Source organism: Corvus moneduloides, chromosome 2 (genome assembly GCF_009650955.1).
Source record: "Corvus moneduloides isolate bCorMon1 chromosome 2, bCorMon1.pri, whole genome shotgun sequence".
NCBI lineage: Eukaryota > Metazoa > Chordata > Aves > Passeriformes > Corvidae > Corvus > Corvus moneduloides.
The window spans coordinates 118,004,800-118,030,068 of record NC_045477.1 but is presented as its reverse complement, the minus strand read 5'-3'; the positions used below and the strand labels follow the sequence as shown (position 1 = coordinate 118,030,068).

Here is a 25,269-nt window from a genome sequence, read left to right as displayed (position 1 = left end):
CTTGCCTCAGACATGTAGAATTCCCTCCCTGGGGAGGGATCTGGGTGTTCCAATGCTAACCTGAATGTACATAACCCGAGGAACTTTTTGTTTTGTGGGCCCCCATCCCCAGAGGATGAAGACTGCTTATCACTCTGACCAAGAGACATAGAGACTACAACAATCAAGTCTCATTAATAGATCCATGGGTGGTGATGTCTTTCCACTATCTACTCTTACCCTTCCCTTTCTTTCTTTTCCTTACGTATTTTTGTGATATTTTTACACTTTAATTGAAAAGAACCAAACCGGCCACCAACATCCTTTCCACTGCAATTAAAACTGCTTTAAAAAGAAACCTTCCACATCTATACACTGGGCATTCAGTGTAGTTTCACTTTAATTACAGGAGCACAGAATAGTCAGGGGTGGAGGGACCTCTGGAGATCACCCAGTCCAACCCCCTGCCAAGGCAGGGTCACCTGGAGCAGTGACACAAGGACACGTCCAGGTGGGTTTGGAATGTCTCCAGAGAGGGACACTCCACGACCTCCCTGGGCAGCTGTTTCAGAGCTCTGCCACCCTCAGTATAATGAAATTCTTCCTCATGTTGAAGTGAAATTCCTTGTGTTTTATTTTACAGCCATTGCTCCTCATTCTGATACTGGGCACCACTGAACAGAGTCTGGCACCATCCTCTGACACCCGCCTGGGAGATATTTGTAAGGATTGATGAGATTTTCTCTCAGCCCTCTCTTCTCCAGACTAAACAGGCCCAACTCCCGCAGTCAGCCCAAGGCATTTACTAAAAAGCATAAATACCGTAATATATTTACTAAAAAGAACCACAGTTCCCCTGGCTCGTAGCGGGTGCTGCGGAGGGCCGGGAGCGGCTGGCGGCGGTGGCGGCGGGCCCGTGGATGGCGAAGGGGACCCACAGCAGGGCCACCGCGCGGGGCTGACGCTCTACGGCGGCACCAGCTCCGCTCTCTTCCCTCCCCTTCTCTCCCCTCCCCTCCGGCCCTGCCCTCATCCCCGGCGCATGTGCGGATCCCGGCCCCTGTGCGGCTCCCGGCCCGGCGCCCGCCCCTCAGCGCCGCAGTTCCGCGGCCCCGCTGCCCACGTGCGGCCGCCATGCGCTTCGCGTACCGGGTGAGCGCGGGGCGGGGGCCGCCCCCCACCCCACCATCATCTCCCCCTCACCTCCCCATCTCCCCAGCCCCTCTAACCCTGCCCCTTCCTGCCCCCGCAGTTCTCCGGCCTGCTGGGCACCGTGTACCGCCGCGGCAACCTCAGCTTCACCCGCGATGGCAACTCCCTGCTCAGCCCCGTCGGCAACAGGATCTCCCTCTTCGACCTCAAGAAGTGAGAGAGCGGCGAGGGGCGGGGAAGGGGCTGGCGCTGCCGGCGCGGGGCTCTGGGGGGAATAAAGCTCTGAGGAGATTGTGGAGCCCGACCCGTGGGGCTCTGTGGGATGCTCGGCCTTCCAAAAAGTCCTGGAAAGCGTCTGCCTTAGCGTTTAAAGGTAGAAGCCTGCCTAGTGGAATTCCTGTCACGGTGTTGTGCGGGTACATCTATATGGAGAATAGCAGAGGAATTATGTAAAGCTGTATTTCAGAGGAAAAAAAAAAGGGAGAAAATAGGTTTGTGTTTGGTCAGTTGTGTGGATTGCCTGCGTCCTTCTGTCTTGTGTGTAACAAAGCTCAGAGCATCATCAGCCTTTCCCGTGTGCCAGAGTTGTGATTGCTGCTCCCCGTGCCTGTATTCCAGTCAGGAGCCTGTCTCTTACATTTAATCACAGACCATCCTGAACTGGAAGGGACCCCTGGTGACCATCGAGTCCAGCTCCTGGCCCTGCACAGAACAACCCACGTAGCTGGTGTTGATGGGATTGTGACAGCTAAAGAAAGTTATGGGGGTTTTACATCCAAATTGTCTGTAGTTTTTAACAAAGACATCAAACCGTATTTCATTGATACCGAAGATGTTCTTCCTACATCCCTGTCCCCATTTTACTGTTCTGTGGTTTTGTTGCAGTAACAAGTGTGAGACGTTGCCATTGGCTACACGGCTCAATATTGTGTGTGTGGGGATCTCTCCAGATGGAAGCCTTGCCATTCTAATTGATGAAGGTACTAGCACAAAGGAGACTTTTGTTTTGTGAAAGAATTCAGTAAAAATGCAGCCTTGAGTGGGGGAAATCTGAATTGCTAGGTGTTCAACCCTAACACAAAATTAGAGGTGGTCTGCTTTAAAAATTACTTACGTTAGAATTTTTGGGGAAGATATCCTTATTTACAGAACTGAAAAATAACTTGTTTACAGAATTTAGTGTCTCATCATTTGGATTGTATTTTTTTATTTTAATAATATTAAGCACACTGTCTTGAAAAGTTTCTGAGGAGATGCTTCCCCTTTAAGGAAAGAAACTAAGCGTGCTAGGATTATGATTTCTTTGGGAACACAATTATTCTCATGATCCTTTTTTTTCTGCCCTTACAGAGGGAGCTGCCTTGCTTGTGAGTTTGATTGGGAAATGTGTGATACATCAGTTTTATTTTCACAAGCCGGTTCACAGTGTCAGCTTTTCCCCTGATGGCAAGTAAGTGAAGAGTGCATTCTTTATGACAAAATAGCAGGAATTGCCCCATAAATTACTTGTGATTATGAAGACACCCTGTAACCAATCTGTGAATGTTTACTATTCGTGGATGAGGGGAGATTTCAAGCTTATCAGAGTTGCTTTGTAAAATCGATGGGGGAAGAAAAGAAGGAAAGCAAAGCCTTGGAAATAGAATATCCTGGTTTGAGTGTTTGAACTTTCCCTTCTGTTTTGAGACTTGGAGAATAAGAATTTCATTATTCAACTTCAGTGATTTTTACTGAAGGTTTTCTCTGTTATAATGCTTAAGGTGGGGGATAATATCAATCTGCAAATACTTTGTTTTTCATTCGAAAGCAATCCATTTTTATTGTTTCAGTAGCACAGGAACCTTTTTATTATTGTTTTGTTTCATTATATTGTAGTCTTTACTGAACAGTTGTTTGCTTTATCAGCTTTGTGTGCAATGATGTTTTTTCCCCCCCTTATGCCAGGAAATTTGTGGTTACAAAAGACAATCTTGCTTACCTGTACCATGCTCCTGGGAAGAAACGAGAATTCAATGCATTTGTTCTGGACAAAACCTACTATGGCCCATATGATGAAACCACTTGTATTGACTGGACTGATGATTCCAAGTGAGTTGTTAAATTGAAGCATTGTCTACCTGCACATGTTAATATTTGCAGGCATGTTGCAGTCCCATTCTCTTTCCTCTGAAGTATTTTACTAGCTTAAAAATCCTGTCTCTAATTAAAAAATATAATCAGGCAGACCAGAAAGTATAAAATATGCATGTGTTGGGGATCAACACTGTATTCTTGCTTGAAAATGCATATTAATTCATAAAAGGAGTATACCTTAGGAATGTGAGCATGGTTGACGTTTTGAATGTGTTTAACCCTCGTCTGCCTTGGCTACAGTCACCACCCTCAGCTTACAACTCTGATGTTTGTCAAATGAAAGTGGTGACTGGTGAATTTGAGCTCAGGACATTCTCCACCCAGTGAAGAGTTTTGCAATCCAGTGTTCTAATTGGAATTGGCTTTTCTTTGGCAGGTGCTTTGCAGTGGGGAGCAAGGACATGTCTACGTGGGTGTTTGGAGCAGAACGATGGGCAAACTTGATCTACTACTCTCTTGGAGGCCATAAGGATGTCATAGTAGCCTGCTTTTTTGAAGAGAACAGCCTAGATGTATGGATAATTACACAACATGCTTGAATTTGAATATTAAAATAGTTGAAGCAGAATCTTATCTGTAGATGGCTGTTTTGACAATTTCTCAGAATTTAGAAAATACAGAAGTGTCTCTTGATGGTGGCTCTGCCATAATTTTGTGTTTAAATTTGCTCCTCTAAAACATTATAGCTTTAAATATGAAAAAATTATTTAGCTTAGCTGTAATGCTGACTGGTAATCAAGCATTACAAGGACCAAGTTGCCTTTGGTCCTTGCAAAATTTTTCTGAGGGCAGGTAAAATAATTCACCAGTTCTCAGGACAAGTTAAATTTCCAGTTCAAAGCACCTCAGATTCCAGAGGACTAAGTAATGTATTATCCTGATGCACGTCCATATTCATATTTTTGCAGAGCACAGAGAGCAGGTATTGGACAATAATAATTGTGTTTGTATTCTAGCTGTACACAATTAGCCAGGATGCAGCTCTGTGTGTGTGGCAGTGTGACACTGAGCTGGATGGTTTGAAGCCAATGCCCCCTAAAGATGCAGCAAAGGAAAAGAAGGCAGCAGAAGATGATGAAGAGCTGCTTGAAGAGCCAAAGGGTGAAGAAATTCATGGGAAAGCTGATCCAAGTGAACAAGAGACTAGAAATAAAGTTAAATATTCACGTGTTGCGAAGTAAGTGGTTTTCAGTTATCAAGTCAAAGTTGTAATGGGTTTTATTGTACTGGGCTTTTTTTTTCATCTGTTATAACTTATTCAAAGCAGTATAAAACTGCCCAGGATTTAGAAATTCACTGCAGATCCCATTTTAAGCAGTACTGGTAGAACTCCTGTCTGTCTTACCTTTGATTATATGAAGGGCAGTACCTTTCACCTTCAGAATAACAAGTGTAATTTTAATGATATAAGAAATACTGGCTCATGGTGTGTTAGTGTTTGGAACTCAAAAAGTGTAAGTGGGATCTTTATTACAGTACCCTTTCTAAGTCTGGAGGCTTTGATTTCTTGCCAGTTGACTTCAGAAGATGGCACAAAGGTGGCTCATCAGCCTCTTTGGTGAGCTGCTTGGAGATGCAGCTCTAACAACATAATTTCCTTTAACATTCACCTTGCTTCTTTCTTATTTCTTGCATGCCAGGTATTTTTTCAATAAGGAGGGAGATTTTAATAACCTAACAGCTGCAGCATATCACAAGAAAACACATCTTTTAGTCACTGGATTTGCCTCTGGAATCTTTCACCTCCATGAGCTTCCAGATTTCAATCTGATCCACTCCTTGAGGTGGGGTATGGGGTTGTCACTGGTTTTGGTTTGGTTTGGGGGGGAAGGGAGTAAGTTTTTTTGGGGAGGGTTCTTGTTTGTTTGACTGAGAACACATCATGCTGAGCAGTGAAGGATGAATAAAGAGAGCATAAAAATCTTAAAACATGACTATCTGTTTAATACTGTAATTTCTGGAGAGGTAGAATCATAAATGTATGCAATAAATACCATGTAATCCCACTCTATAGGTTATTTTGGAAAAGTGAGGTCTGAATAAGGAAACTACTCAGGAGTTTCTGGTTGTTGGCTATAGATTTCTTTAACTCTGTGGACTTTAATATTTTCAGCTTCTTTGTAGAAAATATTTTTATATTCCATATAATTATGGAAAGGTCTGCATATGTAAAATTATCTGTAAATTGTGTCTAAGTTGAGAAATCAAATCAGAATTCTTTTCCTTAGCTGTAGGATGCCAGCTAAACAATTTCCATATACAAAAGTATTTTATTTTCTTAAACTGGGGAGTTTTACTCTCTGTTGGCAAGTACATCTTTAGGATGCAGATCCTCTGCCTTCATTCTGAGTAAGGAATGTTTGATGGTTTGGAGTGGAACAAAGGAAAGAACTTCGTGGTTTTTGATTTTATGGTGTTACAGAAGTTCAGTGAAACAATCAAACAACTTGCTTGAATAGAGTTAATAGGTATTAAACTTCAAGTGTTATCACACAAGACATAAAAACACAAGTTTGTTTATTGGATAATCCTCTTACTTTAGTATTTCAGACCAAAGGATAGCTTCTATTTCTATCAACTGCACTGGTGACTGGATTGCGTTTGGATGCTCAGGTTAGTCAATGTTTTTAGTCTGTATTCATGGAAAAATGAGGAACGTGGTGGGCATGAGGCCCAAAACCCTCTTGCTTGTCTTGACTCCGAACATTAAATAATTTATAATCTCATATCTGTGGTGCTTAAGTACAGTAAAGCAAGTATCACTTATCAATCTCTCCTCACAGAATTCTGATGATTCAGGAAAGTAGTTTGTTGGTACAGGAAAAAATACATATTTCATATAAAAAGGCTCTAACAGAGTTAGGGGAAAGCCCAGATCCCTTGTAGTTGATTTCTGCTTTCATTCTAGGCTGTTCTCTCTTCCTTTGCTGCTTGTTGCATGTGGCATTTTACAAACCTGCCTGGATGTTCTGCATTCCCACCCTGTCCATAATGCTTTGCATGAAACCCAAAATTTTACCTTTATATGCAGCCCTGCTTTTCTTTCCAGCTCATTTATCAGCTGGTTGGTAGCGTTGCTGTTGTAGCACTAAAAACATTATTCCAAGTAACAGCTCCTGGAGGAAATTGTCGAGGAAATTGCCTTGACATTATAAAGAAAAAAGCTCTTATTAGGACAGAAAGGTACAGAATTCAACCTGTCTGCATCAGCCTTTGGTTTTTTTTAACATTGCTTGCCATTATGTGTTTTGTGGCTTGCATTTGCAGGGTCATTGTGTTCATGATTGTGGTAAATCCTGCTGTGGTTACAGGTTTGGGGCAGCTCCTGGTGTGGGAATGGCAGAGCGAGTCCTACGTGCTGAAGCAGCAGGGCCATTTCAACAGCATGGTTTCCTTGGCATATTCTCCAGATGGACAGTACATAGTAACTGGAGGGGAGGATGGGAAAGTAAGTGAGAGAATATTGCTGGAAAATGAACTTTTAGTAACGTACTAAGCAGCTTGACTTTCCATTCTGTGTAGAAAGCTCTGTTACTACAAAGTCAAAAATTTTTATTCTCTCGTCCCTTAAATGTTTTGATTTTTCTCTCTAGAGCATTTTGCTTTGTTACTACCTCTGTCTACAAATTGCATCATTTACACTTTCTAGCAGATAGTTTTTTAATTATTATAGGTCCAGTCACCATAAAACCAAAAATATCTAATTCATTAAGTGTTAATTTATTTATGATTCCATGATATTTTGGGATGAATGAACTTCAGCCACCCAACTTCTTGCCCTTTTAATAATTGGTTTTGATATGAAATTAATTTCAAATTATTCATAAAAGTGCAATTTTTTTGTTTAATGTACCATTCCAAAAGCTTGTTATTTTAAAGAAAAATTAACTTCTCATGAATGACTCGCATTGAAATAATAGGCTGTGTGTACAGGTACTTCTATTTTAAAAGATGTTTTGCCACAATGTCTTGGCACATAAGTGGGACAACAGTAGTAGCTGATTTCCAATCAAAACTTTTGAATGTCATAAAAAGATATGCCAGTTCATGGCTTTTGCCATTCAGATTGAAAATTGGCCAAACCCCAGAAGCCTTAAACTGCAGAAAGTTAAATGCATAAGGTATTTGATCAGGAAAAAACCCCACCTGAAATACTGTCTCAATTGTAACTTCTGTAGCAGCTTTGGAGTTGGTTTTGAATTTGACACTTGTCTTAGCCCTGGCAGTACAAGCCTGGAAGCTCCAGATGCTCACCAAGTGTTACTTTCCTTGAAAATTAACTTTGTTTCAACTTCATTTGTGTCTATCTCCACTTAGATTTTTGTTGCAAATGTGTCTTAAGAGGCTTAAGGATAAGCTGTGGCCTCTTGACTGATATTATTGAAAGTCTTCTATGCTGTTGTAGAGTTCTTACTCTGCTGCTGCCTTACCCTTGTTTTCTCTCTTTGCTGATGGAGATTCTAAGAAGTCTTTCCTTGTCTGTCTTTGCAGGTGAAAGTGTGGAACACTTCAAGCAGCTTTTGTTTTGTCACCTTTACAGAACACAACAGTGGAGTAACTGCTGTAACCTTCACTTCCACTGGTTATGTTGTTCTGAGTGCTTCCCTTGATGGAACAGTGCGTGCCTTTGATCTGCACAGGTAGCTCTTTACATGAAAGCTTTTGTGTCTCATTTAGTCCTCAGCTTTCACACTGCCCCCAAAACACAGCAAACTGCTCATTGCTTGCTTGAAGTTGCATAAACATGAACACTGCCTTACTGGTTTTTGATTCAGCCTTTGATTTCAATTTAGATATTATATTAGATATAATTAGGAATGCTGTTACTCCATCCAGTTTCTGTGAAGAAAATCCTGGAGAAACTTTCCTCAGAGAAGCTGGAAATCCAGGAAGGTCGTTGTCTGGCTCTGCTCACATGGGGAGAAGGCACTTGCCTAACAATACTTCCTGCAGTATAATACAGCTGTGCACAGAATTGGGTGTGTTAACAAGCCCATTTTTCTAAACCACTGACATGTGCTATTTAATAGAAGAAAGCTCCTCTGAGTATTTCTGTCTTCTGTTTCTGCAGAGTTTTTCATACTTCTTTTGGATCTTGTAATTATGCTGAGTCATCACATCTAATTTTATACAAAGAATATTTTGTAAAGACTTACAAATCTTTACAAAACAAATGAACTCATTTTTTAAATACACTTGTTAAACACACATTTAAATCTACTTAAAATGTTCTCATAATTTTTTTTTCACCTCTTCAACAGGTACCGGAATTTCCGTACCTTTACGTCCCCACGACCAAGTCAGTTCTCCTGTTTAGCTGTGGACTCCAGTGGCGAGATTGTGGCAGCTGGTTCCCAGGATTCCTTTGAAATATTCATCTGGTCAATGCAGAGTGGGAGGCTGCTAGATGTAAGGACCCACTGTGTTGGGAGGGCTTGAATTTAACACAGTGTGGAGTGTGGTGATAACTCAGCAAGTTTGGGATTAGTTTCGAGGGTTTCAATATAACATGAAGTGTTTTGTTACATTCAAAAATAAGCTACACTGTGTTGCTCTCAGCATTTTTTTTTTTTTTTTAATTTATTGCACGGTGATCACCCTGAATTTGTGTAGGAAGTAGTTTTTAAATTTTTTGAGTAATGAGCTCTTTCTAGTGATGAAGTAACACCGATATTGCTGAGCTAACACATGGGCATGAGAGTCTTTCCCTCCTTGTTCAGAGATGTTCTTTTCTACATGTTTTCTGCAGGTAATGAAGAAATTGTAGTTGCTGTATTAAGACTGATGCAGATTTCATGGAGGGTTTTGCTGCAGCACAGCAGGGCCATGATTTTTCAATTATTTTTTCAATTCTTAAGCATTCCTGTACATCTTGTACAAGTAGAAGAGCTCAGTGATTCACTTACTTAATTTGGCACAGCCATGCAATACAGGTCACTTCAGTAACTCAGGGTATACTTGACTGGATCTCCAGAGTTTTGAGTGTAGTTTCTTTCCTTGGTATTTTTTTTTTTTGAGGAGTAGGAGCTCCATGAAATGAAAATCTGTTACTCTTATTCTCAGTCTTTTTTTTTTTTCTGAAGTGTTATCAACTGCAGGAGATACTGAATTCTCAGAGCAATGACTTGATTTTTCACAGTTGGTCTGATTGTTTTGAAAGGAGGGAGGAAAATGGCACACTGCATTCCTAAAGTGTGCACATAGGAGTGGTTGTAGATGCTTATGTAGTGGTAGCACTTCAGGGAATTTTTTTAGAAGTTGAGAATCACTGGTGTGTATCATGCCCTGTGTCCAAAAGTGATCTCAAGCATGTGTGGACAAGTCAGGCATGGTTTAATGGCTATATCTGGAGTTTACTGAATGCAGACCACACAGATAGCAGTTTCTTCCACCTAATTCCAGGTTATTTTTGCTTCTCTTCTTAGGTCTTAGCAGGTCATGAGGGTCCCATCAGCAGCTTGTCCTTTAACCCAATGAAGTGTGTTCTAGCCAGTGCCTCTTGGGATAAGACTGTCAAGTTATGGGATATGTTGGACAGCTGGAGAACTAAGGAGACACTAATAATGAACTCAGATGGTAATCTTTCATTTCTTGTCTTTTATCAAATATAAAAATACTATGTAAAATATGTTAATAACAACAGAACATGTCAAATACAGACAGACTCATTCTTGGAAATGAAAATCTGTAGTTGAGATACTTCACTCTAGGACTTGTTCAACAGTGCAGTAAATATTTTTATTTAATTCTAGCTCAGCTTTATAATTAGCTAAACATTTGTATGTTGTCCAGGAGAAAAAGTGCAGTCATACTTGTTACTCTTAAATTTTTTCTAATGGTTGAGATAAGATCCTAGAAAAATTTAAGGGTATTTTCTTAGAAAAGTATCTGACTGCATTTTTAACTGTTACTATTAAATTCTTTGCAGTTCTTGTTGTTGCCTTCCGTCCTGATGGCAAGGAGCTCGCAGTTGCTGCTTTGAATGGCCAGATAACATTCTGGGATCATGAAAATGCAGCACAGACTGGCTCCATTGAGGGCAGGCACGATCTCCAGATGGGGAGGAAGGAGCTGGATAAAATAACTGCCAAGCAGGCAGCCAAGGGCAAGTACGTACAGGGGGCTGCAGTGACAAGGGGGTGCCACACTGGGTTGCTTTTGAATTGTTTTTCCATTTGTTTTCAACGTGAAGATTTCAGAGTGCATCTGCTGTTGAGATATTTTGATTCTGATGCTGGATTTGAAAAGACTGCCCGACACCTAGATGCCTCCCTTTTGTAGTTTGCTGTGTTCTCTCACTGATCAGCATCACTCTGAGCACGTGTTCTTTCTCATCAGTTATGAACTTGGGTTGCCAACATGATATTAAGCTTCTCAGGCCAAGTTGTCAATTTGCTAGGGGTAGGTTTTTAAGTAGATAGCTTCCTACAGAAATACTAGTATGTAACCATTAGTGTGTAGAAACTATTATGTTTTTTGAAAAAAGTAATTAAAGTATGGGGCTTATTACCTGTTGCTAAGCATGTGAAGTAATGTTTAAAGGCAAGTTGAATTTGCATACTGTCAAAAAGTGTATTAGAGAAATGTTTCATTCTTCTCTTTTCCCTTTTTTTTTTTTTGCCTGTATTGCTTCCACTCAAAAAAACAAACAAAAAAAAAAGAAACAATGACTTTTTGGAAAAAATAAGGGTTTTTTTGGTGATGAGCTCTCAACCATCTCTTTCAAACATGCCATGGCACTGGTTTTTCTGTAGCTCTCCTGGCTGTCCAGAGTGTTGTGTAGGGTGTAGTTTGAGAATTCATTCATTGAGCTGGGACTTAGAATCAGAAGTATGGATTCAACTTCAAAAAGCTGTAGAAGTTCTAAATTGTTTGTGATTCATAGTAAAGCACCAAATGCTTTGTAGTAAATTTGTGTGTAAAGCACATACTATGTGAATGAAGATCTCCACTTTTTCCATGGAGTGGTTCTGAGTCTTCACACTGTACTCATGTCTTCTAGCTCGATTGTGACAGTGAAATTAACTGCTTTCTCTTTTTCTTTACCAGATCTTTTACAACTCTGTGCTACTCAGCAGATGGTCAATCTATTCTGGCAGGTGGATTGTCAAAATTTGTCTGTATATATAATGTCAAGGAACAGATTCTTATGAAAAAATTTGAAATTTCATGCAACTATTCTTTAGATGCAATGGAGGTATGTGAGCACAGGAGTCTTTATTTTCATTTCCCCACCCCCACAAGACTTTGGTTCTGGTATAACATCTCATTAAGTGTGATTCATGAATGGTTTTTTAAGAATGGGCTTATTTTTGTGCAGGAGAGAGAGAAGGAAATATTCGTCTTGGAACAGAATTAATTCCTGAAACTCTTGCCAGATTTGCAGTGTGCTTGTGTTGAATGGGCAGAACTCTCAGGCATACTAAGTTAGTTGGCACTAGACTTAAAATGGAAGTGAAAATTTAAATTATCAACATTTTGTACTAAGCTAATTCCCCTGGTATCAGTTTGTGTTAGCAGAGAAATGAAGGATTTTTTTTTGTGGGCATGGAACAACATCACTGAGCTTTACAAACTCTGTTTCTGAATATTGCCAAATGCCAAATTAAATTCCTTCAAGAGTAAAGTGAATGATGAAAAGCATCAGAAGGAAAAACATTCCAGTAACCCTTTTCAACATCCCCTTACCTGGGAACGATGATTGTTCCAGTGTTTGTATCAGGCTGTATTTGACTGTGGTTCCAAGTACGCTTCTTTGTCAGCAGTGGTTTGTGAGTTACTGTAGCTCAGCATCTGGCTTGAAAGAGAGAGAGCCAGCTGAAAAGGAACCCTGGAGGGGATGGGTTTTTGAAATGAGGGCCCCTAAAATCTAATTTACATTGTGAGGTCCCTAAAATCTCATTTGCAGTGTTCTGGCCACACAGGCCTTGAATTAGCACAGTGCAGGTATGGAACTTGAAGGGCTGAAAGAGCAGGGCTGCAGCTGAGGAAGGAAACAATGCATCTGACACAGAATACAGTTGTTATAATAATGTGAAACCAAAGCCTGAGCTGAGCTCTGCCATGTGAGAAGAGATTCAGTGCAGTGAATGGAACTTGCATGTTTTTCTAGGAGTACTTAGATCGGAGAAAAATGACTGAATTTGGCAGCATGGCTCTGATTGATGAAGGGGGTGGAGGTGACGAAGGTGTTGCCATCCCTCTTCCTGGAGTAAAAAGAGGTATGGCTTTGGCTTTGCTCTCTTGTTTCTAGTTTTATGTAGATCAAAACCCTTAATGTAGACAAGAAGGGTTTGACTTGTTGAGCTCAGTTTTAACATCACGATTACAAAATTCAGCCTCACCACTTAAGCTGTAGGATCTCTTGGACATGGACTGTCCCTTCCTTACCCAGTCTTTAATTCTGCCAGATTTTACCATGCTGCGCATTATTTATTGGTGACATCATAGTTGATAACTAGACTGTGAACTTGTGAATATGTTAAATCACTTCTAAACTTCTCTTTTAGGTGACATGAGCTATCGACACTTTAAACCAGAAATAAGGGTGACTTGTGTGAGATTCTGTCCTACAGGTTAGTATCAACAATTTATTTAGGATTTTTTATTCCATCTAAAACAAGCAAAAGCATAGAGCATTGGAGGATTATCATTACTCTTCTGTTTCCGTTCTAGAAAAGTCATCTTTGTTGTTAAATATTGTTATTTCTCTTCTAGGACGAAGCTGGGCAGCCACCACCACAGAGGGTCTCCTGCTCTATTCACTGGACTCTGGGCTAATTTTTGATCCTTTTGAGCTGGACATTGATGTCACACCCAGCAATATACACAAAACACTGAGTCAGAAGGAGTACACTATGGCTATCGTCATGGCCTTCAAGCTGAATGAAAAGAAATTAATTCAGGAGGTCATAGAGGCTGTCCCTAGCAGTGAAGGTGAGTGGGTGGATCTCCCATGAAACTGGGCTGAGCTAGCTGTAAGCAGACATGTGCAAACTAAAATAAGTTGAGGTGTAAAGGTAGATTTTTTAGTGTTAATTGATGTTTCAATTTTACCAGTCTACTTCATGCTCATTTAGTGACTTCTCAGCATGGAATTTGATCAGGCCTAGATGTGCAGGCAGAGTTTTTGGATGTCAGTTCTCGGAAGCAGCAGATGTTGGAGGGGCACAGCAAGTTTAACGTGAGTAAGCACTGCGCCTGTGTGATTAAGAACATTAACCAGTATCAAGGATGTAGTCAGTAGTTTGAGGAAAGTCATGAATCTTGTCTGTTGAGCACTTGTGGCAGCACATCAGGACTACTGTGCCTAGTTCTGGCATTGACAGCACAAGAAAAGACATTGATATTCAGAGCATCTGGTGGAGGGCTTGGGAAATGATTGGAGGGCCAGAGTACAACTGAGGAGAGGCTGTTTAATCCACTGTTAGCAGGATGATTGTGTGCCTGTTTGTTAAACCAAAGCTGTTTATGAGAGTGGATTATATATAAGGAGGTCATTTAGTTATATGTGAGGTTATTCTGAATGCTTCTAAATTGTGTTTCTTTGTGCTGTGCAGTTGCTAATGGCATTCAGACACTTCCTGTATGGGCAGGTGACTTTGCTGTCTTTTCAAGTATCATTTACTGCCTCTGATTGTTGTGCATAACTAGTTCCACTGAATGCAGCAATTTGGCTGAAGTAAGGAGCAGCAACAATACAATCTTTTACACTGAAAGAGGAAGAAAGGGTGGAAGTAAAAGTTTTGAAGGAGAGCTGCTGGGGGGAGTACTCTGCTCAGAGGAAGAACTTGGAGAGGGAGGAGTCAGTTTCTTGCATTTAAATACAGTAGTGTTTGGAAGGTTCAAAGAAGGAAGATTTGTCCCCTTAGAGATTGTGGTGCTGTACCCTGAAATACAGCACTAAATATCCACTACTTGCCAAGATACAGCTTTCTTCTCCTTCCCCTTGTGCTTTCCTGTGGTCTCTTTCATGTTATTCCAAATAATAACTCAACTCTATTGAATGTTTATGGGCTTTTTTTTACCTTTTTGCACAGTTGATGTTGTCTGCTCATCACTGCCAGACCTGTATGTAGAGAAGTTACTGGAGTTCCTGGCCTCTGCATTTGAGACGTCTTGTCACTTGGAGTTCTATCTTATTTGGGCTCATAAGTTGCTCATGCTGCATGGACAGAAGCTGAAAACAAGGTGAGATCCCATGAAAGTGAAAATGCTGACAAGGATTTTAAAATTAAAATAAAAACCTTTTAGTTTAAGACTTTTACTTAACATTTAGTGACATTCTAAATAATGCATACACAACAATTAGAACTACTTCAGTTTTACAACTTCTGTACTAATGGTAAAAGTTACAGTTTGGACTTGATCTTAAAGGTCTAAAAAGATTCTAGAAAGTGTGTATGACAGAATTGGGATACATTATTGGATTTGTATCCAAGATACAAAGATACATTGCAGAAACATTTTTCAAATATAACAGATAAAACTTTGCCTAAGTTGCTTAGCCAATAAATGTATAAAGATTACAAGAGTGATAGTAGGATTTTGGCAGTTGTGCTTTTAAACAATTATTCATCTTAAATGTAACTGAAAGGTAGCATGCAGGTACTGATTGCATTTTTACAGACTTAGCTTGTGATTATAGCATGCACTCTTAGCTGGTAGTACTCTGCCTTCCTACAGAGTACTTTAGAACTACATGGGCCTGGTCTGTGAATTCTATTCAGCCCACCCATAATAAGGAATTTTTAGACTTTCAGGAGAAAAAGCAGGAAAATTTACAAATTTACAATGGGCTAAGTGGGAGGAAATCTGAGAAGATGTCCTGCAATTTAAAAAACAGTGCATTGTAACTCTTCCCTTGCTTCAATGTGGGTATAATGTTTTAGTTACTGAAATGACTGGAATGAATTCTCTCCTTTTGTTGCTGCTAAAGTAGAGGAGGAGCATTTAGAACAAACTCTCCCTTGTTCAGAAAGTATTGTAGTATCTGGAAGGAACTGTCATTGCTACAGGAAGTAGAATTAGCTCTTCAAGATGGAGTTTGTCATTAGAAAAAATACAGTTTTCACAGTATATTGCTCGTATTGAGTATAATCATTGAAGGTAGAGTCAAAAGGAAAGAACTTCTGTTTATTTAGTATTAAAAAGTTTGCATTGAAGTTAATGTGTGCTTGTTAAAATCTTGAAAGTATTGAAAAGTTCTAGATCTCCATATGTAAATCTGAATTGCACTGCAAATTGCATGTTTTCTCCATCCAAGGTCAGTGAAGCTGCTCCCTGTGATACAGTTCCTTCAGAAGAGCATCCAGCGTCACTTTGAAGATGTTTCAAAACTGTATGTATTGTTATATTTGAAAGCTCAAATCAAAAACCTGGTGTGATGTGGGGGATGATAGTGTGCTGTTAAAACTTCCGAGACAGACTTCTTTTAGAGGTGTTTTTATTTCAGGAGGTAAACAACGTGTTCCTATTTATTTTTACAGCTGTGAATGGAATATCTACAACATCAAATACGCGCTGGCCATTTCTCAACAGCGTGGCATGAAACGTCCAGCAGAGGAAACACCAGGAGATGAAGAAGAATTGGATTCTGACAGTGATTATCTTATGCAAGAAGCTCATAAGGATAATTGAGTTCCTAATTACTCTTTTTGAGAGGGTGAAAACCTCAGACAGTATTTTATGCAGTGGTATTCACTGAGAATGAGTGGCCCTCATAGTGGCATCAGTTCCTAACAGTGGGATGGAGTTACATGGGAGGTAGCGATGGAAATGTGGGATATGCCATGGATGGCACTTTTTGCCTATTTCGTGTACCCTTTGGCTGTAAACTTGACAGCATTGATTTCTTGATTAACTGATTTTTTTTTTTAAATAATTCCTGATTTCAGATAAGAAAACAAAAAAGTGTTCTTAGTGAAGTTGGAAGTATGACTGGATTAATTCTTTATTAAAAATGCCTTGTACATTAAGTATTGTGAATTTTGTAGTGCAGGCTTGTCCTATATTGGACTCTGAATTTTAAAAAGGATAAAAATATTTTCTGAATTGGAAATGTACTGCTCTTGTTTTAAATGTTGTTTTACTTGGATTTAATAGGTACATATTTCTGGAACACTCTTTTCTTAGTTCTGTGACTCCCAGATGTGATGAGGTTTCAATAATGATAAATGTTAGACCCGTAGCAATGACTACGGGACAAAATTTACTGGGCTTTACAACTTTTGTAGAGGTTTGATTGACAGCCTTGAGATATTGTAGTGAAAATTTGTTTGGACATTACCAACTCAATAATGTAACTTAAACTGTAAGAGAATGTGTTACAAATGTGGTGGTTTATTTGGTTTGGGGTCTTTTGTTTTTTTTTGTTGTTTTGGGTTTTCTTAAAGCCCTTTCTTTTTTAAAATGTTGCTTTTTAACACATTAAACCCTGAAACTTTTAATTCCCTTTGTTTTTGTGAATTGATGGAAGAACTGGCTAATAAGAGCTGGGTTGTGAATACAAAGAATTGTGTCTGTCCTTGTAATACTTTCAAGCCATGTGTTGAAAGGGCTTTGTTAATGAAGATACTGCAAATATTACCAATGATCCAGAATGTATTTTATCAGCATATTCTGTTATTCTGGATTTGTCTTCTGGTCGCTTTTGACTGTTGGAATAGAAGAGAGGTATAAATATTAAAGGTAACTGCAGTGAGGTCTCCCCTCAGTCTCCTCCAGGCTGAACAGACCAAGTACCCTCAGCTGCTCCTCACACGGCTTCTCCTCAAGGCCCTTCAGCATCTTTGTTGCCCTCCTTTGGATACTCTCTGATAGTTTAATACCTTTCTTTTCAGCCTTTCATTCCCCATCCTGCCTGTACATCCAGGATTGCCCGGTCCTAGGACCAGAATTCAGCACTTTTCCAATGAACTTCATTCATACAGTTGGTCATTGCCCATCTCTGTAAATTTATCAAGGGCTCTCTGCAGGCACTCCCTGCCCTCGAAGGACCCAGCAGCTCCTCCCAGTTTTGTACCGTCTACCAGCTTGCTTATTCTCCCCCATTATTTCCGCACCGTTATCTTTTTACCCTCAGTTACCTTCCCCCCGCTGCTATTCCCGATAGCTGAGGGTCGGGAAGGGAACATCGGCCCGCGGGCCCCGGCGCTGAGGTGGCCCCTCCCCGCCTCCAGGGGGCGCCGCCGCCGGCGCCGCCAAGGGCGCAGCGGCCTCCGGGCGCGGCCTTCCCGTTTCCCGTCGCTGTCACCCGCTCCCGGTTCCCGGCTCCTCCGCTCCCGCTGCCCGGCTCCTCCGCCGCCGCTCTCCCCGCCCTCAGCCATGCTGACCTCCCGAGGCCCAGCCCTGTGCACCGCGCTGCGGCGGGCAGCACCCGGCGGCCTCGCTTCCTTGCACTGCTCCGCTCGACGCTGCCGCGCCGCCCGTGTCGCTGTGGTGAGTAATGGAGGAGCGGGGGCCGCGGGGGCCGGGCAGCGCTGAGGAGAAGCGTTTGTTTGTTTTTTTACTGTCTGGCTCTGAGGAGAAGCGTTTGTTTGTTTTTTTACTGTCTGGCTCTCCACAGCCACCCTCGGCCCTGCAGCCGGGGTCGCCCCGGCGGTGAAGGGGAGGGTTCGGCGGGGCGGCGGCCTGGCAAAGCCTCGCCTGGTGCCTGCAGCAGCTGGAAGCCCTGCAGAGACGCTGAATTTGAGAAGAGAAAGCTGCTTGCAGTTCAGAAACTTGGAGGAGGCCAGACCAGGAGTGGGAAACGTGTAAAAGCTGGCGTCTGTTGGGCTGGAGCTGATTTTGGAAGAACCACAGAATAGAATAACATGATGGGTCAGGTTGGAAGGGACCACAGTGGGTCACCAGGTCCAACGTCCCTGCTCAAGCAAGGCCATCCCACGGCACATGATACAGGATTGTATCTAGGTTCTAGAATACCTCCAGTGAGGGATACTCCATACCATCCTTGGACAATCTGTCCCAGTGCTCGGTCACTGCACAGTAAAGAAATTCTGCCTCATGTTCAGGTGGAACTTCCTAGGCATTAATTTCTGCCCGTTCCTCTTGTCCTGCTGCTGGGCTCCACGGAGCAGAGCCTGGTCCATCCTCTGACAGACCCCATTTAGATATTTATACACATTAATGAGGTCCCCTCTCAGTCATCTCTTGAAGATGAACAGCTCCCCCAGCCTTTCCTTGTAAGAGAGATGCCCCAGTCCCCCACTCATCCTCATTGCCCTCCACTGCACCCACTCCAGGAGCTCCCTTGTACTGAGGAACCCAGGAGAACTGACCATGAAGTAGTTCATAGTGAAACTCTGGGAGGTACTGGCAAGGTACGGGAAAATATTTAAACTGGGTTATGCTCTTCTGCAGAAAGGAGGTAAAACGTTACAAACACAAAAGAAAGTGAGGAGCTGGAGGAGCCAGAAGTGGCAAAGGAAAATACAGGCTATAAATGGTGTCCCAAATGGATACACAGTTTTGGGACTCAGTGGACAGTCTTTGAAGCTTGAGCTTTGCATAGTCTAGACAGCATTAAACATAAAGAAATAAGAAGGCATTATCTGCAGGAAGAAATCTGCTTGGGGCAGAATTGGCTTGGGAAAGGGCAGAATACAGGTCCAAGTGGCTAAAAAGTAACCCAGCAGTAATGCTGTCATTTTATCAAGTCACAGCTTTTTAAACGGAGATGGGAAAACAAATGTTATTTTTTGACATCAGTGATGTGTATTTCTGACTGCGGTAAAAGACAGATTTGTAATCAAGCAGGTACTGAAAGAACAGAAGAGTTTATATATAGAGGAGTTTATAATAACAGGGTTACTGTATTTTGGTTTCACCGAGTTTCAAAAACATTTAAAGTGTTGCTCACAGAGCATAACCTTAGCACAGTTGCTTATCTGTTCATTCAGTCTAAATTAAATGAAAGATAAAACAGAGTTGTGACGTAGAAGGCAGATCTTAAATATCAGAACAGGATTAACATGGACAGAAGAACACTCATGGATTTTGCTCATTTGGTGAAGTGATGGGGATATTTGGTAAAGTGATGCCCACGATAGCAGACACCTGGGTATTGTGACCTGAAAGTCCCTTCAAATCTAACATTTCTAGCTAACACTGTCTCAGCTGTGAATTTCTTTTCAGTTGTGAGTTTCTGTTCATGTGTCTGTGTTTTAAAAATTCTCAAGCTTCAAAAAACTGAGGTAAAACCAGGAAGGAAGAGATTAAAGTTAAAAAAAATAATAAAAAGAAAAGGAAATTGACTTCCTAACTGGATTTTTTTCTTTCAAAACAAAGAGCCAAACAAAAAACCCCAAAAGAGTATATCTATATGCTTTCAGGAACTAGATAAACCTTTGGATTTTTTTGGTTTTGTTTGATTCTTATAATGGCTTTTTAAAAAAAATATCATTTCTCCTTCTACCTTGTCAGATTCTCTACCCACACAAGGGTAGCTGACTGCTTTGTGATTTTTATTAGCTGGTGTGTATAAACAAAAGTATTATTTCCACATTTTTGTAGAAAAGTATGGCTAATACAGCATAATTGTGTTACTGCATTAAAAGTGATTTAGCTGTTGATCTCTGATGCAGATGCTCAGGTAAAATACAGAAGCAGGTAAAGTAGTTTATTTTAAGTGGCCCCTCAAAGTGCATTTCTGTCCCTCTTCTGATTGATGTGCACCTGGATGAGAAAGTGTTTCACGTGGATGTGGACACTTCATAAAAAAAGATGAATGACATTGTGTGCACAATAAAAACATACCTAGGGGTAACGTGTCAGGTAATTAACTGTGGAATAAATGTATAAGCCAGGAAATATGTAGTGGTTATTTCTGAGCCCTGTCATGGGCTGCTGTAAATGGGAAATGCCAGTTCTGCAGTGTCTAGTGGTGACACCACTAGACACGCCAATAGCATGGTGTTCACTGGCATAGTAAGAGCTTGCTGTTAAGTTGGGGGTTTTTTTGTTGTTTGTGAACAATTTTTTAAAACCTTACCTTGTGAAAGATCCTGTAGGGAGTTTTGTGTCACCTGCAATACTCTGTTGATTTTCTCACTGCAGGTCCTGTCTGGCTGTGGTGTCTACGATGGCACAGAAATCCATGAGGCATCAGCGTAAGTTGCCTTATGGGACTGTAGACTCCAAAAAAAGTCTCCATTACATTGCAGCAGTCTGTTCAATTTAGTTTTGCTGTCTCTGGCCATCAGAATTACCCTGAGAGATGTATGATGAAGCTTTCTCACAGTTTTCTCACAGCGTAATTGTGAGCTCAGGCTGCATTCTTGTAGAATTCAGTGACTGACCAAAGATGCAGCACTGTGCATGTGATGCCAGAACACTGAGTTTGAGAGAGACTCTCTTCAGAAACAGAAATTCAGAGTTCCAGTTTCAATCTCAAGAGAGTTAAATACAGACTTAATTTCAGAATCACTTTGAGTTTCCATTCCTGGGGCTAAATCTGACAGTAGAATGGTTAATGCTTAAGTGGAATTAACTCTTACTGAGAATTAATAAGAAATGTGTCACCTAGACCTAGATTAAATATTAATGGCTATGTGGGTTACTTCCATAACACCTGGGGACTTGGAAGAAGGAAGCTTTGTTGTTCCTGGTTGCCTGCTTTGGTAGGATATGTGTTTTTCCTCATCTTTCAAAATCAGGCGGTGGAATATTTGTAGCAAGACTTGGGGTCCAGATGAAGCCTCTCCCGTAAAAGTTTTCTGCTTGTTTTATGTCCATTTTTGTAGTGTCCTGGTACACCTGAGCCGTGGGGGAGCTGAGGTTCACATGTATGCTCCAGATGTCCCTCAGATGCATGTCATTGACCACAGTAAAGGGCAACCAGCTGAAGCTGAGTCAAGGTAAGTCTGTGATGTGTTAGGCGTTCTTTAGACATAGCAGCCTGTAATGCCTCTTGTAGCACTTTGCTGAATGCCTTTAGTAGCTTCATGCCAGCTGTGGTGGTTTTCTTGGAGAGAAGATATTATATGGCTTTTCTGGACTTGATTATATACGGTCTGTCAGTGCTTATGTTTCCCAGCAGTAGCATTTCAGAACCATCTACAGCTTCAGTTACTAAATACTGATGTTCTTGCTTCCTCCCTTTCTCACCCTCATTTTCCTCTGTCAAAACTTTATCTACACTGTTCTGTGTGCAAATGCTTAATTAATCACATTTTTTTATTTCTGGTTCTTCAAGGAATGTTTTAGTGGAATCTGCAAGAATTGCTCGTGGTAAAATTACAAGCCTGGCTAAGCTCTCTACAGCAGACCATGATGCTGTGATATTCCCTGGTGGATTCGGAGCTGCCAAAAACTTGTGAGTGCCAACTAAGCATCAGATTCCTCAACTAAATATTCATAATTAACTATGGATGGAGCTTGGAGCAACCTGGTCTAGAGGGAGTTGTCCCTGCTTATGGCAGAGGGGTAGGAATGAGATGATTTTTAAGGTCCCTTCCAGCCCAAACCATTCTATCATTCTATGAACCGTGATTCACACAATAAAATCCATAAATGGTCTTATTTACTACATATGTAACTCCTACTTAATATGGATAATGCCTTTTAAAGTCTTGTCATTGTCTTGTTTTAAATTCTCTGAACAATGTTGATGAGAATGCGAGTTGAGATAATGCACGAGAGGTACTCTTTCCTCCCCCTGGTGGTGTTTCTTTTTAGGTCTGAGGGAAGTGAAGGTAAAACTTCCATGAGTTCAGGTGCTTGTAATGTTATTATTCTATTTCTCCTCTTTGCCTACCCAAAAAATCCCCTCTCGTTTTATAATGTAAAACAACAGCTGGCTCAAAAAAATAAAAAGGAAACAAAAAGTGTTAGCCACGTGGAATACTGATTATCTTGCTATTGACATGCTTTTTTGTTGGCTTTGAGAAACATGAACGTTACTTCCCTTTTCTTCTTAAGTATTTTCTTCTTTGAAAAGGTTACTGTTCAGCTTCTCAGTAATCCTAGAAAGGTGAGGTGATCATTCTCATTTCTAGATGTTTTTATTTAGTAAGGGACTTTCTGGCAGACCAGAACCTTAGAAGAGAGACATTTTGGCTAAAGCAGTGATGGTCATCTACAGAGTGTTTTTAACCAACTGTTTAGTAGCTGTTAAGTTTGGGATGATTCTTTGGAGCCAGTCTCAGGGCAGATAGGCAAATACCTCTGTTTGTAGGTTCATACTGAGCTTTGTATAAGTTTCTTGTTGTGACAGATCTACCTTTGCCGTTGATGGGAAGGATTGCAAGGTGAACAGAGAAGTTGAGCGAGTCCTGAAAGATTTCCACAAAGCAGGCAAACCTATTGGGTATGTATGTTAGTTGGATGGCGTTTGTTTGAAAGTGTGAACAAGGAGACAACCTGTGTTTTGTTGAAATGTGCAGCTGTTGTTGTCGGAACTGGAAAAAGTATCTTCTGTTTTGTATCATTTGCAGCCTATTTTGTAAATGTGTTTTTTAGGATGTGTGTGTGTAGGTGTTTGTCTAAGGAGAAGCTGAGGAAATGCTGAGAGGAAGTTGCCTTGTGATGTCTTTCAGATTTTCAAGGCTGTGTCCATTTGAATCTTTTCGGTTGTGAGCAAGTTCTGGGATAGTGCTGTTGTAGAATTGCTCTTACAATTCCTTCTGTTGCAGCCTGTGCTGCATTTCCCCAGTGCTGGCAGCAAAGGTGCTCTCTGGTGCTGAGGTAACTGTGGGCCACGAAGAAGAGGAAGGGGGCAAGTGGCCTTATGCTGGGACTGCAGGAGCCATCAAAGAGCTGGGAGCAAAGCACTGTGTGAAAGAAGTAACCATATCCTTTTCTGGTGATTTCCATGTTGGGAGACAGTTTAGAAATGTGTCATTAAAGGAATGAACACATGTAGGAACTGTGCTTTTCCACTTAGATTTTCATGGGAATGTGCAGTGTATAGCAGGTAGCAGTGGTACAGTACAGGATTAGAAACTCTCCTCTACACAGCTGTGTAACTGCTGCTGTGCAGCAACACACTGGGAGTTAGAAGTGGTTCTCAGTCAGCTTCCCTGGACACCCAGTAATGCACTAAGTGCTGAATGAATTTGCACATAAAACTGGCATGAGTTACAGCTGGTCAGTTCTCTTTGAGATTTTTATTCTTCTCCTGAAGTCTAATGCTGCAGTCAGACTGTTCTCAGAGACATTTTATTACAATCAGTGAATTTTGTAGGTTTTCTTGTGGTTTTGGGTGTTTCCACAGGTTTCTTGTGCAGCATTTGTATTACTGGCAAAAATACCTTGTCATAGGTTGGATTACAGGTTGTAGCTGTCTTTACAGCTGGATGGTATAACATATTTGGAGGTAGTTTTTATAGGATAGTGGAGTTGTGAGATTTTCAGCGCTGGTTCATTTTGCAGGCAGCATCTGCAAGTGCTGTGTTTTCCTTAACTCCTTTTTACGAAGCTCATGTGGATACAAAAAATAAGGTGGTGACCACCCCAGCATTTATGTGTGAAACAGCATTACACCACATCTTCGATGGCATTGGGGCAATGGTAAAGAATGTGCTAAAATTAACTGGCAAATAAAATCAGATGTGTCTAAATTTAGGGCGTAGTATCAAACATATCATGGACCAATGGAGACATTTGCACCTGCTAGTCCTGTTCACACTCTAGTGAATGCTGATGCAAAGCTGATTGATTCCCAGCTGCAGGATTTTCTGTGCCTTTTTGAGAGAGGGGCATTACACAGGGCAAGGAGCCTGGCCTGAGACACAGAGCATCTTCTTGAGCTTTTCCATCTGTAGAGAGCAGTCTGGATGTGTTCTGAAACAAATCTTCCAACACACCAATGTCAAACCAGTTCTAAGGGAGAAAAAGAGACTCAAGGCCCTTTCAGAAGCTGAGGGCAGATGTGTTGTAGGGATTTGGCACATGGCAGCATATCTAGTGGATGGAGAATGGGAGTAGAAAGGAATGAATGCACGGTTCCAGGTGTATGTGCTCAGGCCTGTGTCTGGGAACTAAAAGCCAGGATCAGCTGCTGAGGAAAAAGAAATCTTCCAGACCTTCGTCTAGCTCTGTGTTAATGAAAAGATTTTTTTTTTTTTTGTTTCTATTTGAAAGTACCCTGTTTTCACAAAGTCAGTCTGAGCACCAGTCAGCAGCAGGACACAACTGCCACAACAGTAGCACTTTGAAAAACTCATCCATTGGCCCATTATAGTTTTAAAAGGTCTTGAAATGAAGAAGAAAATACCGCTGATGTGACGCACAACTCTTAAGGACAGCAGCATCCCTGTTAAAGCAGTTGTATGACAAGTAGTGAATGGAAAAAACTATCTCAAATTATCCTAACTTCCCCTGCTTTAGGGTAATAAAGCTTTCTCCAAAGAAGTATTATTGAATGTCTGGAATAATGATGTATAAATAAATAAATTTCTGCCTTTTATCTCATCCTTGTCCTTTCATTTTTGTTTGGGAGCTGCCTTTGGTAGCTTATATTGGTTGGTACATTTTAGCAGTTTTTCTGCTTTTCAGTTCACCCATTTTGTACATTTTTTCCGTATAGAATCCAGCAGAATCTTCTCCCCCTCTTAAAAGTTTTTTGTCACCTTTCTGTTGAGCAGGACACAACATTTCTCAAATTCAAACTAACAAAAAACAGGCAAAATGACACCCCTTACCTCGGATTAAAGTTTCTCTTCCATGACAGACTTGCCGAAGTGAACCTGTATTTTCAAGGGAGAATTGTGTGCTTCATAAATGAATCTACAAGCCTTAGACTGAGTTGGTGTTTGGCAAATACTGTCTGTGGCTGAACACTTGCCAGGGGTGTGGAGTGTCATTTTTTTACTGAGGGGAGCAAAGAGAAGAGAAGCTTGAGTGTTAGTGTTAGGCATGCTGAGCTTGCTCTGTCAGTGTTCAGGGAATAAGCATTTTTGCTTCTGTAGCCTCTTAATGATTAATTTTTTGTCACTAAAAATAAAAACCCCATTTGGATTTAGAAGATTTGAATTTGTACCACAGTGCTGACTCTTTTCTTGG

The 25,269-nt window shown here is 41.0% G+C and overlaps 2 protein-coding genes across 3 annotated transcripts; both read left to right on the top strand.

Moving 5' to 3' along the window:
• The first annotated feature begins 1,022 nt into the window (after positions 1 to 1,022).
• On the top strand, positions 1,023 to 16,778 carry PWP2 (PWP2 small subunit processome component). Its single transcript, XM_032100995.1, has 21 exons — positions 1,023 to 1,131; positions 1,232 to 1,344; positions 2,017 to 2,111; positions 2,482 to 2,581; positions 3,076 to 3,219; positions 3,641 to 3,776; positions 4,221 to 4,441; positions 4,905 to 5,048; positions 5,807 to 5,877; positions 6,576 to 6,712; positions 7,756 to 7,904; positions 8,526 to 8,673; positions 9,690 to 9,840; positions 10,193 to 10,373; positions 11,314 to 11,461; positions 12,377 to 12,485; positions 12,774 to 12,839; positions 12,982 to 13,200; positions 14,304 to 14,454; positions 15,530 to 15,604; positions 15,753 to 16,778. The coding sequence occupies exons 1-21, from the start codon at positions 1,114 to 1,116 to the stop codon at positions 15,901 to 15,903; spliced, it is 2,727 nt and encodes a 908-aa protein (XP_031956886.1). The 5' UTR covers positions 1,023 to 1,113; the 3' UTR covers positions 15,904 to 16,778.
• Positions 16,779 to 17,139: 361 nt separating this feature from the next.
• GATD3A (glutamine amidotransferase like class 1 domain containing 3A) lies at positions 17,140 to 24,678 on the top strand. 2 transcript variants are annotated; one of them, XM_032101008.1, is made up of 7 exons: positions 17,140 to 17,703; positions 20,323 to 20,375; positions 21,009 to 21,122; positions 21,461 to 21,580; positions 22,481 to 22,573; positions 22,899 to 23,055; positions 23,680 to 24,678. In XM_032101008.1, exons 1-7 carry the CDS (start codon positions 17,590 to 17,592, stop codon positions 23,806 to 23,808), a joined length of 780 nt encoding a protein of 259 aa, XP_031956899.1. In that variant the 5' UTR covers positions 17,140 to 17,589; the 3' UTR covers positions 23,809 to 24,678. The 2 variants fall into 2 exon arrangements, with proteins under 2 accessions (XP_031956899.1, XP_031956898.1); XM_032101007.1 differs by lacking the exon at positions 17,140 to 17,703 and adding an exon at positions 18,409 to 18,587.
• The last annotated feature ends 591 nt before the right edge of the window (positions 24,679 to 25,269 follow it).